This window comes from Lynx rufus, unplaced genomic scaffold, assembly GCF_022079265.1.
Source record: "Lynx rufus isolate CCGP_SWC_20201006 ecotype Redwood Valley unplaced genomic scaffold, mLynRuf1.p SCAF_1, whole genome shotgun sequence".
NCBI classification, from domain to species: domain Eukaryota; kingdom Metazoa; phylum Chordata; class Mammalia; order Carnivora; family Felidae; genus Lynx; species Lynx rufus.
Window position 1 is genome coordinate 108,554,344 of NW_025814823.1, and position 15,537 is coordinate 108,569,880.

General features: G+C 37.0%; 1 protein-coding gene across 5 annotated transcripts in view; it reads right to left on the reverse strand.

Moving 5' to 3' along the window:
* Nucleotides 1-15,537, reverse strand: part of RAPGEF6 (Rap guanine nucleotide exchange factor 6) — a 191,222-nt gene that overhangs the window by 168,017 nt on the left and 7,668 nt on the right. For 4 of the 5 annotated variants that reach the window (XM_047084272.1, XM_047084255.1, XM_047084249.1 and 1 more), the window contains exons 2-3: nt 4,601-4,671; nt 2,552-2,608 (exon numbers count right to left, since the gene is read on the reverse strand). In XM_047084272.1, coding sequence (XP_046940228.1) covers nt 2,552-2,608; nt 4,601-4,671 — 128 coding nt within the window. The remainder of the gene's footprint in view (nt 1-2,551; nt 2,609-4,600; nt 4,672-15,537) is intronic. The other variant, XM_047084264.1, reaches the window with a different exon arrangement.

Consider the following 15,537-nt stretch of genomic DNA (forward strand, 5'->3'; position numbering starts at 1 on the left):
TATAACTCTTCATATTTTTTAAATAGTGCTGTGGTGCCTGGGTGGCATGTGACTTTTGATCTTGGCCTCAGGTCAAGACCTCACGGTTTGCGAGCTCAAGCCCAGAGTCGGCCTCTGGGCTGATAGCACAGAGGCTGCTTTGGATTCTACCTCTCCCTCTCTCTGCCCCTCCCCAACTCGGTCTCTGTCTCTCTCTCTCAAAATAAATAAACTTAAAAAATAAAAGTTCTACTAAGGCAAAATTTAAATACCATAAATTCGCCCATTTGAAGTGCATGACTCAATTTGCAAGAAAACTAAAACAAATGTGCAAAGATCACCGCAATCCGGTTTTAGAACACTTCTGTTTCCTAACCAATAGTATGCTCTCTGCATAGATTTGCCTTTCCTGGACAGTTCATATAAATGGAATCATATAATATGTGGAGGTTCTGTCTTGCTTCTTCCACTTAGCATGTTTTTGAGGTTTATCCATGCTGCATTATAAATCCATGTTGCCTTTATTCCTTTTTTACTGCCAAATAGTATTCCATTATACAGATACATGACATTTTATTTATCCATTCATGATACATTTTGATTGTTTCCAGTTTTAAGCTGGAAATACAAATAGTACTACTAAGAACATCTGTGTACAGTCTTTGTATGCACGTGTTTTTATTTCTCTAGCATAAATAAGTAAAAGTAGAATTACTGGGACAAGTGGTAAAACTATATGACTTTCTGGGAAACTGTCAAACTATTTTCTGCAATGGCTATACCATTTAACATCCATACCACTAACATATGAGGATTCCAGGTGTTACTACATCAGTGCCAACACTTGGTACTGTCTACGTTTTTTAATGTAGCTATTCAAATAGCTCTGTACGAGTGACATCTCATTAGTTTTTTGTGTTAATTTTGTATAGTGTAAGGTAAGGGTCTAAATTAACTTTTTGCAAATAAATACTCAACACAGCATTATTTCCTGAAAAAACTATGCTGACCTCCTTGAAATACTTTAACATCTTCATCATAAATTGTACATTGGTGGTTGGTTCCTTTTTAATCCTCATATTATAGCCACAATATGCAAAGATCTTACCTGGAGGCCATTAAAAACAAACTGTTCATAATTACAAGGGTTTACTTCTGGCCTCTCAATTCTCTTCCACTGATCTATTTATCTATACTTTTCTTTTTTTGATAGCACTTAAATATGTGTAACTTTTAATTAATTTTCTCTACTTGACTAAACAATAAGCTCAATAAAAACACTGTGTCTTCGCACCATTCTACACCAAGGTAAGCATAAAGCGTAGCAGAAAAACATTTAATAATAAATGGATCAACAGATGGATGAAAATAGCTATTAAAATTCCTATGAATCCAGTTTAATGCTTTAAAAATGGTAAATGTAATGTGCTGGTAATGAAACATTAAAGTCAATACTATCTCAAAATAGCTGGTGAATCTATATAATAAAAGAACTCACCACTGCCAAAATTTTTAGAAGGAAAACAGGTACAAATAGTTTCATCATCTTGAGAACGGGAAAGACTTTTTTAAATAGGACACGAAAAGCATTAATCACAAGAGAAAAACTAGCCAGAATTAGAAAAATTAGTCAGAAATTTCTACTCTTCAAAAGATGCCTTTAGCAAAGTGAAAAGGCAAGCCACAGAGTAGGAGAAGATCCAAGAAATAGAAGTATCCCAACAAGGGACAAGGATATGGAATTTATAAACAATTTCTACTAATTGACAGAAAAACTACAGAAAACCCAATTAAAAAATGGTTAAAAATTCAAATCAGGTTTCATAAAAGGGCTATCAAAATAGCCTACAAAAACATGAAAATCATTCATTATTAATAAGCATGGAAATGTAAAATAAAATCATAATGAGATAATAAAATGAAGTATGTGAGTCAGATTCTAATGTCAGATTCTCCTAAATTTGGTCACACATTTCCTATAATTCTATTCCTAAGAATATGCCCTCAAATGTTCAGGAATGAGTATATAAAAGCACAAAAAGACATGAACAAAATGCTCATACAAACCTTACTATCTACAAAAGGAAAAAACTGGAAACAACCCTAATATCTATCAACAGTGGACAGGATAAACGAATTGTGTTATTTTCACACAGGGTGCAAAGCAGTGCAAAAAGACTAAAGTAAAAACATGGAAAAATCTTAGACATGTGTCAAGTAAAAAAAGCCTGACCCAAATATTTTTATCTAAGTGGACTTCAAAAAGAGGTAAAACTAATTTATGGTGCTATAAGTCAGAAATGGATTACCTTTCTAAGAGAGCTGACTAGAGCCTCGGGAGAGCAGATATGTTCTCTATGTTCAGTTGCATATTAGTTATTAATACATAATATTATATGTATTTATTAAACTTCACTGCACTGTAAATATTTCATGCACCTTCTATTTCAGTGTATGAATATATTACAATCTGCTATAAATAAATTCCTTCCAAATCAAATGAATTTCAATGCTAAAAGTCAGAATTTAAACATTAAAGCTATTAGTTTAAGTTAGTTAAGAAAATACTTACCAAAAAAGAATTTGATTGCCACTGTATCTCTCATAGCGTGCTCTTGCAGACATTAATCTAACATATTAAAAAAAAAGTCAAAAATTTAAAATTATTTTATCTTCAATTTTGTTTTAAAAATAGTGTTATAATTATATACTTCAGTAGACAATGATCGTATCTACCACTAACTTCTTCACTCAACTACAAGAATTTAGAAATAGGGACATCAAATGCAGTATTTTCGAAAACATCCATTGGATAATATTAAGTGGCAACAAATAAAATCTCTTATGTATATTCTATAACCTGCCAATTCACACTGCATAATTTTCCTTTTCTATTATGGAAAAATACACATTTGTCTGATTCACTACTGAATCACGTTAAGAAATTACTGGTAGAAGTGGGGCACCTGGGTGGCTCAGTCAGTTAAGCATCCAACTACAGCTCGGGTCATGATCTCAGAGCTCGTGAGTTCGAGCCTCATGTTGGACTCTGTGCAGACAGTTCAGAGCCTGGAGCCACCTTCAGATTCTGTGTCTCACTCTCTCTCTGTTCCTCCCACGCTCACACTCTGCCTCTCCCTCTCTCTCTCAAAAATAAACATTAAAAAAAATTAAAAAAAAAAAAAAGAAAGAAAGAAATTACTGGTAGAGGGGTGCCTGGGTGGGTCAGTCGGTTGAGTGTCTCACTCTTAATTTTGGCTCAGGTCAGGGTCATGGGATCAAACCCCCTGCACTGGGCTCCAAGCCTGAGATTCTCTCTTTCTATCTGCCCCCCTCTCACCCCTTCATGCTCTCTTTCTCTATCTTAAAAATAAAAATAAAAGAAATTACTGGCAGAAGCATACACACAAAGTCTGTTGAATACATAAACATTACAAAAATTCATTAAAAATGCTTTTAGTGTTACTAAATGCTCTAGTTTTCAGCACGCTTCTTCCATACATATGCTGACATCTGATTACATTATACATAAAATAGACAATAATAAACCCAGGAGCACCTGGGTGGCTCAGTTGGTTAAGCATCAGCTCAGGTCTTGGTTGACTTCCACTCAGGTCATGATCTCACAGTCTGTGACATCTCGGGCTCTGCACTAACAGTGTAGAGGCTCCTTGGGATTAGATCTCGGACTCTGCACTAACAGTGTGGAGGCTCCTTGGGATTCTCTCCCTCTCTCTCTCTGCTCCTTCCCCTCTCACACTCGGTCTCTCAATCTCTCTCAAAATAAACAAACAGTAAGAAGGAAGGAAGGGAGGGAGGGAGGGAGGGAGGGAGGGAGGGAGGGAGGGAGGAAGGAAGGAAGGAAGGGAAAGAAAAGAAAGAAAGAAAGAAAAAGAAAAGAAAAGAAAGAAAGAAAAAAAGAAAGAAAGAAAGAAAGAAAATAAACTCTAACAATTATATTTTAGCAATCTAATCTGGCCCTTAAACAGAAACTTAAAGAATGATCAGAAAAAGTAACGGATAAGCTGGTCATGGAAGGAAAACACACTCCAAATTTTGATATGCGAAGTTAAGTGCTTTGCAAAACTCAAAAGTGTTTTTATAAATATAACGACAATGACATAAGGTAGCAGGACAGAAAATTTATTTTACAGAGTAGGAAAATAAGGTTCAGAAAGTTTATGGGTCCTGTTCACAGGGGCTCATACCAAGTCGAGAGTCCTGATCCGTCCACTTTCATACACTACATCATACTTTGCCTATCCTAAACATATGACCTAATAAATATCAAAAAGAACTACAGAAAGTAAACAGCTTTGTTTTCACTGGCTAGCAAATACTCAACACTATGCTCTGCTTCAGGTAGTTATTCTCATGTTACCCTCAAAACACTGTAACAAAGATAAATCTTATCGTCCCTATTTTACAGAAGACAAAACTATAGCTTACATGTTAAGATTTGCTCAAGGTTCCATAGTTAAGAAAAACTGTGATGAGAAAGCAGAAATTTCTATGCTTATCCTAAAAAAGCCCCCAAATCATGTGGCCCCTACAATGATCTATCCAAACTCATTTGAATAACTCCATAGCACAAGCTTTTAAAACACAGCATCGCACTTACCTAAGCTGATGTTCCCTGAGATTTGATAGTATTTCCATTCCATGAAGATAAGAATAAATAGTATTTAAATCCTGGTGAACAGAAAAAAAAAAAAATTAGATTATTTTTCAAATATATCTTTCAAGATATCTTAACACCCCACAATTGTGATTTTAAGCAACCATTTATGACAGAACCGTTAACTATAGGAAGACTAATAAAATCTGAATTAAAATAAATCTGAAAAGATAAGAGAAAAGTTACCTCTACTCATACAGGAACCTCCCTCCCCCTTCAGTAGGACAGACAGCCTGTACTCACACAATGCCAGAAATCAAAAACTCATTATTTCATATGAAAGTCTATTTCATTTCTAAACAGATGTAACCCTTCTTGCTCAATGACATCCAACTATTCAAAAGGAACTATTGTATCATCTGAAGTATTGTAATTATTATTTTCTCCAGATAATGCAGTTTCAGTATTGGCAGATTCCAGTTTTTTTTTTTTTTTTTTTAATTTTAGGCAGAGAGAGAGCAAGCAGGGGAGAGGGACAGAGGGAAAGAGAGAGAGAATCTCAAGCAGGCTCCATACTCAGTGCAGAGTCCGACACAGGGCCCGATTCCACAACCCTGGGATCAAGACCTGAGTCAAAATCAAGAGTCAAGCACTCAACTCACTGAGCCACCCAGGCGCCCCTGCAGGTTCCAAATCTTTAAAAGTACCCTGGCTGACCTCCTGTAGACATGACCCAGTTTGTCAACATTCTTACTAAATATGACTTTCTAAAAAAATCTCTTTCTAAAGAGGCTCAAAGTGATTATTAATCAACAAATAAACAAACAATAAATAGTCCAGTGGGACAACCCTACTGCTCACTCTGTGAACAAGGAAGGGCACCTCTCTCTAGCCCTCAGATAACTAGCTATTGAAAGTCTGAGGATAATATAGTATAACCTCAGCTAAGAAGAGAGATTAAAGGGAGAATGTGGGAGCAGTCCAAAGTCCTGACAGAATGGTGTACTTTACCACTTACGCATAATTTTGGTGCACAGTGATTATAAACAACCTTAAATTTTCTTATATAAAACGTACCTCCTTATTTTCTCCTAAGAACAATGACTTTATACCAGGACAGACTGCTCCCAAACACAGACCTCAGACAACTTCTATTTTAATGGATTACTAAGAAAACATGGAGCCACTAAGTAAAACAGCAATAATCTTTGATTCCAAAAATTACAAGCAGCAATTAACCATGATGGAGTCAATGACCACACGTCTGTAAATCCTTGAGAAAATGGGAGTGAATTAGATTTTTATGTATATATAAAGGATAAGTTCAAAGGAAAAACCCTAACAGATGAGGAAGGTCTATAAAATTCATGAAGACAGCAGACAGAGTAGTGGTATGGTAAACTGTATTTCCAAAGATGGCTACAATGGTATTTCTTATCCTATAGGCTGTTTTGCAATAGGACCTTATCACTCCTTGCCCCCACCCCCCGTCAAAAATTGTAATCTTACATGCCTTCCCCGTGGACCTGGTTGGTCCTGTGATTTGTTCTCATCAAAAGAATTAAGGATGTGTAACTTCTAAGATTCAAGTGTCCTAAGACCACCAGTGTTGTGAGGAAGCCCACTAACCTCATGGATAAACAAAGGCCACATGGAAGAGCACCAAGGCATCAGATATGTAAGCAAGGTCTTGAAACAGTGTAGCTACTAAACGAATGCAACTAAGAGAAAGATCCCAGTTGGCAGTTCTGTGAAGCAAAAGAACCAACCTCCCAGCCAGAACGTTCTGAACTGAGGTAATAAATAGCATTCCGGCAAAAGTCTGGCCCATAGTGAACTCACTGAGCCTACAGACCCATCTAATAGTCTCTCTTCACTATGTGTGTTTATGATTAAAATGCATGTACTTGTTAGTTAGAATAATCCCCACAATGGGTCCAGGACCTATGTGGTATAAGCAGTCACAGTGCAAAAAGCCAAGAGGAAACCTCTGAAATTGCCCATTCTCCAGAACAAGATAGTAAATAAATGACAATATTGCTTCCAGAGAGGCAAAGGACAGCAAAGACTAGTGCCATCAGTAAAGACTTAAAGTATTTGGGGTGGGGGTCTATCTCATATTATCATCTTCACAAAAAAGATGTATATTTAAAAAATGACTGAATACTGCCAGAGACTTAACCAAATGCCAACCAATATTCTCAACATAACATAGTTGTTAGAACTTATTAAGCCTCGGGTATTGATTTGGTCACTATATTCTTTTCCATTTAAATTACAAAAACTTGGGGTGCCTGGGTGGTTCAGTCGGTTAAGTGTCTGACTTCAGCTCAGGTCATGATCTCATGGTTCGTGGGTTTGAGCCCCGTGTCGGGCTCTGTGCTGACAGCTCAGAGCCTGGAGCCTGCTTCAGATTCTGTGTCTCCCTCTCTCTCTGCCCCTCCCCAGCTCACACTCTCTTTCTCTCCCAAAAATAAATAAACATTAAAAAATAATAATCAATCAATCAATAAATAAATAAATAACAAAAAATCAGCAGAAACACTTTGCATTCATGTGGGACAACATTAACTTACGGTTTTTCCTTAGGACTATTTTAACTCTCTAATTCTCTACCATAATACGGTCTGAAAACATCTAGACCTTCTGACCCATTACAGAGATGATATCTTGCTGAATGGACAGAATGAACAAGAGAATAACCATGAGGAGGCTGGTACCCTGGAGTCCTTATAACATGTTAATACTCCAGAAAGTGGGCAATAAATTCTATGAGGAGGCAAAGGCCTACCACTTTTAGGTGTGCAGCGATCAGGGGCATTTCAGGACATCTCCTACTGACCAACTGTTGGGATTTCAACTTTAGGTCAACATAGACAAGGGGGAATTGGACTTATCTTCCACTGTAAAGAACTAAAGATCAAAATGAATATATGATATACATTTTTCATGAGGTAAGACATCAGGAAACAAAAGACTTTAACATCTGACAGAGGACAAACGAAATGATTCATATAATGATGATACCTTACCGTCTGCTGGTATCTTTAGTTGTGGAGAAGGAGCTGGCAGTCTAGGGACAACAAAGTGGCTAGAGTTTGCAGAACACAAGACTGTTACACAGAAATAAATTATGTTCTGGAAACCTATAGAAGGTGTCCTTTGCGTCTTAAGTTGAGTACTGATCATCCTGTCATGCTCTTAACGACTGAACCAGCCACATGCTCTGGTTTCTTGCATAGTTTTTGTACCAATTACCTCTGAGACAGGCTTGAGGTATTATTACTAGGCGTGGTGTGCTGAAGATCAATAAAAGCTGACAGAGAAAGTAGAAACAAACAAACTTGACAGAGACAGGCTAAAAGTCTCACAGATATTTCTTGGTAGTAAAAAATTTAAATGCTAGATTCAAGGAGGAATTAATCTACAGTACTTGAAAGCTGCTCTACTGAGTCTGAAAGAGGGAAGTCATGACATTCCAGATCAGCAACACCAGAATGTGCCACCTGTTCTGTAACTAAAATAACATACTGCAGAAATTAACCAAGGCTATGAGAAGAACAAATATCAGCTCTGGATTAGGTAATAAAACAATGGGTTCCACTTGGGCAAAAAATGATGAGGCAGTAGTGATGACTCAGTATTTCGGAAAACAGATCAACCATACTCTCCAAGCCAGTTATGTGAATGAACATGAGCAAACTGAGGTGGGTGGTAACACTGCCATCATACAAGAAGGCAGCAATCTTTTTACACTCTTCAAACAATCCATACCTAATGCATTCATTGTAGGTACATTCTACTGGTTTTAAATATCATTTTTAAATGATATATTAATTCCTATTTGCAGCTCTGTATGAGGAATTAATGACCCTTTTATATATACACTTAAAATTAAGAGGTCGCGCCTTCCTCAATTTTGTGCCAACCAGTGGGCTGCTCCTAGAATAATCCCACCTTTCAATTCCCGCTGACGGCCATTCTACACATGCTTAGAAACCTAAACAAAACTCAGAAAACTCAAACTGGAAGGCTTTTTGTTTCTTCAACTCTACAAATAACAAATTTCTTATCTATGATATGCTTAATTCGTCACACACTACTTTCAATACAACATCAATTATCTAAAACACTCACTAACCAAGATATTTTACTCATTATCTTTGTTACTTGGAAAGCAAGTCCATCCCTGGAATTTTAACAATGAAAAATCTCTCAGGGTGGATCCTAAGGACAGTACAGATTCAATTTCAAGATACATATGTTCTGCAGCTACAGGTCTATATAATAAAAACTTATGGTGAAGAATCCTCTACAAATCAATGTTAGGCTGAAGACAGTGTGGTTAAAAACCTGGGAACGTGGAGACAGCCTTGGATTCAAATTACGCCTCTATCAGTAATCATATAACCTTTATTATCTGTACAATAGGAATGATTAACTCTGAATATAAAATGTTACATGTGTAGCACAGAGATGATGACAGGGTAAACAGTTAACAAATGTTAGTACTATGCATTTATATAAAGGTTTGGATCATAAATTTATAAAACAAACACTAAATTACAGTCAGCAGACTATTAAAGCTATTTTGAATGTTTCTGACAATAGTGTCAAGTTAACAAGACCATGCATTAAACATAGAACTCTATCTCACTGGTTTTCTCACCCACAAAGGTATAAATATATTCTACAAAACGGCAATAAAGAGCTACACACACTTACCACACCTTGAGCCCAGTCCCTGCTATCTAAACACCATTTTCTAACATAAGAACCAGGGTTTCTTGGGTAAGTGACTGATTTCAGTACTGGAGCAAGGAAAGTACAAGCCTCGGACATCTTTTTGTGCCAGAGAGTTAAGAAATTACTTATAGACCAATGGGGTCACGTCAAAAGGACATAGTAGCAGACTTTGAAAGGGCTCCCACTGGCTAAATGTGGGGTAATCTAATAATCAAAGGGAATAATGACAATATTAAAAACACAAAAATAATCCCTGAAATCAGAGTGATTGTTTTTTAAAGGGGGAGGCCAGGGGAAGGTGGGGAAAGTTCTATACAGAATGCCAGCTAATAACTGTGGGAGAAATATACAATTAGAAAATTATCACTTTGTAACAGCAAAGTAGTAGTTATCTAGGCAAAGATCATCAATGAATGCTAAAGTATTTGTCAAATACTGGCAAAAAACAATATATCCATACATTCTCAAAATATCACCTCAAAGATCACTTGTAACTTGCAGCACTGTACCTTTGCAACAAAGAAATACAGGTAATCCAAATTAGCATCTGCCATAATAGAAAGAACTGATAATGTGTCTTCTGATGTGACAATATTTGAAGAACATCATGGGGCACCTGGCTGGCTCAGTCAGAAGAGCATATGACTTAGTCTCAGGGTTGTGAGTTCAAGCCCCAATTTACTTTCAAATGGCTTAGCAAAATAAAATTTATGCTAGAGAGATGGAGGTAAGATAAATATGGCAAATTATCACTCTGAATGAAGAGTATGTAATAAAGGATACTAAAAATAGGGAAGATACTACTCTTCCCATGTTTCTATAGTTTTGAAATTCTCAAAAAACAAAGATGGGGGTGGGCAACATACAACTATGTCCTGCTTATTCACAGGGTGACAGACATTTCTAGCTTTCCTTAAATGTCAAGTCTTATTTAATTATCTACATTCTTTTTTTTTCATTATCTTTTCCTGTGCATCCCCAAACATCACCATATTTTGACCAGTGTCCATGACACACTGCTCCCAAGTATGTTCTCTGGAAAAGCTTATCTCATTCCACCAGTTTATTAGAATTTAGTCTTACTATATATTTGGGTATACATTTGCTATAGCAGACTGGTAATTTTATTTTTAGATTAAAATACATTATAAACTAATTACTTGAACATTAAGTTTTATTAATAAAAACTTTAACATTAAAAAATTATAGCCTGAAATTTTAATTTTTAGACCTGAAAATCCCAAATGATATGCTTAAACATTAGAACTCCAATAATTAATCTCTGAAATGATAATGCATCAAAAGATCAAGTATCTAATTACTTCTAAATTCAAACTTTAGGCTAAAGTTCACTTTTTTGATCCCACTATACATTACACAATTATCCAAGATATGCTAATTCCAAGTTTCACATGCACTTTTCAATCCTTATCTCTACACACATTTGGTTTACAGAATTTGCTGACATATTCATCATTCATTCACTCCTCCCTCCTAAACTCTTTTCCTCCCATCCCTTCTATCATACGGTCTTCTGTGGGTTCTTGTCCTAATGGAAAACATTTAGTAACAATTACAAACACAGAATGTGAAATTAGAAATCCCAGATTTGAATCCTGACTCTGTAGTCTCCTAGCTGTGTGCCTTTAGACAAATTTTTCTGTGATTCCATCTTCCCATATGTAAAATGTGGACAGCACGTTGTTTCAGAGTGGTTTTGGAAGGATTAAAGGTGTATAAAGGTGTGTGTGTGTTTTTTTTTAACAGTAACAGGCATCCAATAAGCACCCCAGCATATAAATCTTAGCCATTCTTATTGCTATTATTGCCTTTCTGCTCCAGAGGCTCCTGAGTCTCCATCACAGGCTTTGCCTTCTTTTCCTATTCCGTTAAATGTTTATAAATGTTTCCATCACTGTGACATCCACCCTTTCTTCACTAGAGACTTTCTACCCTCCACATCCATAGTTGTAACTACCATATATATACCAATGACGCCAATATTTGTATTTCTAGCCCAGAGCTCTCTAGTAAAACTTAGAAACTACACATTCTAGAACATAATGAACCCTTTCACCTGGGAGATCCATCAGCATCTCAAGTGTAATAAATGCAAAGCTAAACTCATTGTTTATATTCCTGCCTGGGTCTTCTTCCTAGGTTCCCTGATTTACATGATGCTCTCTTCTTTAGTCGCTCTGGCCAGAAATCTATCAATTCTATTTCATAAGTATCTCTGTTCACGATCCCACCTGGAGCAATTTTGAAATTTATTATTTCTCACTGGGTAACAGAAAACAGCCTTCTTGCATCTAAGTCTGACTGCCTGTAATCCATTCTTCATGGTCCTGCCAGAGTTAACTTTCTAAAAAGCATACAGAAACTCCTTAACAAAGAGAAAGCAGTTCTTCACCAGATCTGGACCCTGGCCATGCCTCCAGGCTCATCTCTGTTACTACTTGTGTGCCCAGGCAACTTGCACCTTTGTGTTAAGATCATCTTGTGGCCTTGACAAATGCAGTTCTCTGTTCAGGAAACACAAACTGTCCCTTCTTCATCTAACATTTACATATTCTCATCTATGCTCAAGGCAGCATTCCCTTTTCTAAGACAACAAGAATGACACCTGCCAACCCTTTACTTCTCCCTCCCAGAGTCCTCCTGTAAACTCCTGAGTGCCTCCTTTTACAGCTATACAGTAGTTAACAGGGTATTTTAATTGTCTGTGTATTTGCTTATCTCTTCCCCTAATGAAAGCACTTTAATCTTTGACCCCTGGCATTTAAAAATAGTACTTAAAAAATATTTACCACACAAATATCCACTAGGCACTCCTCCTTAAAAATTATGTATTCAACTCTGCCTCAGTCATTTAAGGCAGGTATTAAGGCATAAATACTCCAAACTCCAGATGGTACCTGTTACACAACTCTTTTGTGTAAAAGAAAAAAAAAAATCTGTGATAAAGCCTTTTATTATTAGTTGAATGCTCTTAAAAAGCCAAAATTGGGGGCACCCGGGTGGCTGAGTCAGTTAACCATCCATCTTCAGCTCAGGCAATGATCTCATAGTTTGTGAGTTCGAGCCCTGCATTGGGCTCTGTGCTGACAGCTCAGAGCCTGGAGCCTGCTTTGGATTCTGTGTCTCCCTCTCTCTCTGCCCCTCCCCCGCTCACACTTTTTGTCTCTCTTTCTCTCTCTCAAAAAACAAACTTTTAAAAAAAGCCAAAACTGAATACACTAGTACCTTTTGAAAACAAAAATATAAGTTATCAAACAGAATGGTGTAAAAAATCACCAATACAGACATCAAACACACCTGTTTTCATTCTACATAAAACTTGAGAATTCTGAACTTCCATTACATTGATATCCTCCACTGAACTGACACAGCACCTTAAAATACTGCATGCATCACAGGCAAGATAAAACAGTAACAATTTATTCAGGAAAATATTAGACATCTATGCAGATGATAAACAAAAGTTCAAAGCTTAAAATATGGCCTAAACTTCACTGTTCTGAGAAGTGGGGTGCTACTGGACTGAGGAAGTCACCAATGAATCATGTGACCTTGAGCAAGACATTTTACCTCTCAGAAGCTTAGTTCCTGGATCAGTATGCAACTCATTTCACTAGCTCTTGACCTCACCGGCTAAAGTATTTCTAAGAGTGCTATATATACATTCACAAATACTTGCTGGCAGTGATACTACTTTAGTTTTGTACTAAGTGTCCTGTCCAGTGAACCCCACTATCTCTGCCACGTAACAAAGCCTAAAGCCCTCCAGCTGCCAAAGCTTTAGTTTATGGCAAAGCAGTGGAGAGTGGAAAAACATCAAATAGGGGCTGCTCAGACGTCCAGAATCTCATGTTCTTAATAAAGTGGCTCGTTCACTTCTTATTTACAGCAATATCTCAGTTTAAATAGGCTGGTCCAAGGTTAAATCAAATAATGACTACAATGTTACAGAGCTCAGTCACTCCATCCCTTCCAAAGAACAGGACTTTGTCACACAGTCAAGCTCATCATGCCTGGATGCTCCTCCTTTCTGCAGAATTCTCTTGGGGAAGCTCCTCAGTCTCTCCGAAACAAAATCTTAGGGTGTCTCAACTCCTCATTGGCTACAGTTTTTTCTCTAGTTGGGAATCTCCAATACATGTAAAATGAGGTGCCCAGAAGAGATGTTGTCTAATAAAGGCCCCATCCAGATCTCTATTCCTTTTCTATCCAGTAGAATTTACAAATGAAGGCCAAAGGGCCCCACAAGCATAAATAAATTCTTTTACTTCCAAAAAACCCTCTGAATGTGCATCTGCTGTAGAAAAGCACAAAAGAATCTTTGTTCTGCCACCCTCAGGGATGTGCACAGTGACTCACTCAAAAATGACTCCAAGTACAATGGCGCACTTTTGCCAATTCAGGAAAAACCTCTACAAGTCTACATTTAAAGACCACTATTCTAAATTCTGAAATGGATAAATAACTACAAGAATACTAAATTTTATCTTCTTACATTCCTAGCTCCCTCTTTGGCTTTTCTAATAAAAATTTGTGTTTTGTTTTTTTTTTTTTTAAGCCTTTTTTTGATTGTAAAAAGGCAATTATATCAGCATCTAGCTAAGCATGAAATTTTTGCCCAGGAAAGTTTTAAAGTCATCTGGTTGAAACTCTATGAGAGATTAAAACTGGTATTTATCTGTATTTCTCCGAAATTTCCTGCACGTGTGTTTTTTGTTCGTGTGTGTGTGTGTGTGTGTGTGCTTTAAAACTAAACAAAAAAGGAGTTTCTATCTGTACTACTTATGATGAATTCCAAGGTAAAACAGTCTCTTCATGGCAACTGTACTTTACTCATGTTTTAATTAGAGGATATTAATAGCAAATGTTTGCCATTTTGGCCAAACTTCATCAGTCTTTTAATCCCAGCACTTCAAATATTAGACCAAAAGAAACCACCACTAGAAGAATAGGGGAACAGTAAGTATTTTTCACATTCCTTTTTTTGTAAGTTTATTTACTTTGAGATAGAGCACACACAGGAGCAGGGGAGGGGAAGAGAGAGAGGAAGAAAGAATCCCAAGCAGGTTCTGTGCTGTTAGCACAAAGCCCAATGCCAGCTCCATCTCACAAACTGTGAGATCATGACCTGGGCCGAAAGCAAGAGTCAAATGCTTAACCAACTGAGCCACCCAGGTGCCTCACATTGCTTTTCTTTTTAAAGTCATTTAAAAAATATCTGGAAACCTACTATGTACCAAGTATTGCATACTAGGCACTGGAACATAAAGATATCTCATTTTCAAGGAGCTTACAGACCAGCCAGAGAGACAAACATGCAAGTAATCATAACAAAGTAATTACTGTGGTGGAGGAAGGCGTCAAATATCCTGGGAACACTGAGGAGTGGAAAAGTGAGCAAACTGAATTTGCCAAGCCATCGGATGGCTTTCCACTAAGGAAATGGCAAGCTAGTACGTATGGCTACCATTTATTGAATGTTGATCACAGGCACGTTGCTAAATACTTTACATATATTATCTCATTTAGTCCACACAAAAACCCCAAAATGATATTCAGTCTTAAAAAAGTTAGGTAACTTGCCCAGGGTCACTCAAAGTCTCAGTGCTGGAACCCACACTTGACATAAGGCTTGTCCAAATCCAAAATTCCAGGGCTATAAATACTGCACCATACTTTCCCCTCTTGTGTAAAGCAAAGAGACAGGAGAATGTGACACAATGAACAATGCTTCTCACCGCTATCTATATATCACAACTACTTAAGAAGCTCTCTGTAAGTACTAATGCTTAACACTCCATTCCACAAGGTTCTAATTCAAGAAAAAAAGGGTGGGCATACGCATTCAAAAAAAATTACCTAAATTGAGAAATATACATAGCCTAAGTTGAGAAGTACAGTGTTAAGATATTTGTAAGTAGTTAAAAGGCCTATGTTTGGGGTGGGGGATGATAAGGCTAGAGTGCCAGGTAAAAGATCATGGAGGACTTTATCTGTTTATACATATCACAAATGGTACTTGCTGCCTTCACTTTCTTGGGACTTATTTCCAGGATCCTTATTCATCAATCCAGTGAAACCATTCTGATAGACAAAATCCAAAGAATTTATCAGTCCTCACTTTTCTTGAACTCTCTACAGTATCTGACATTACTGATAAGGCTTTGATTTCT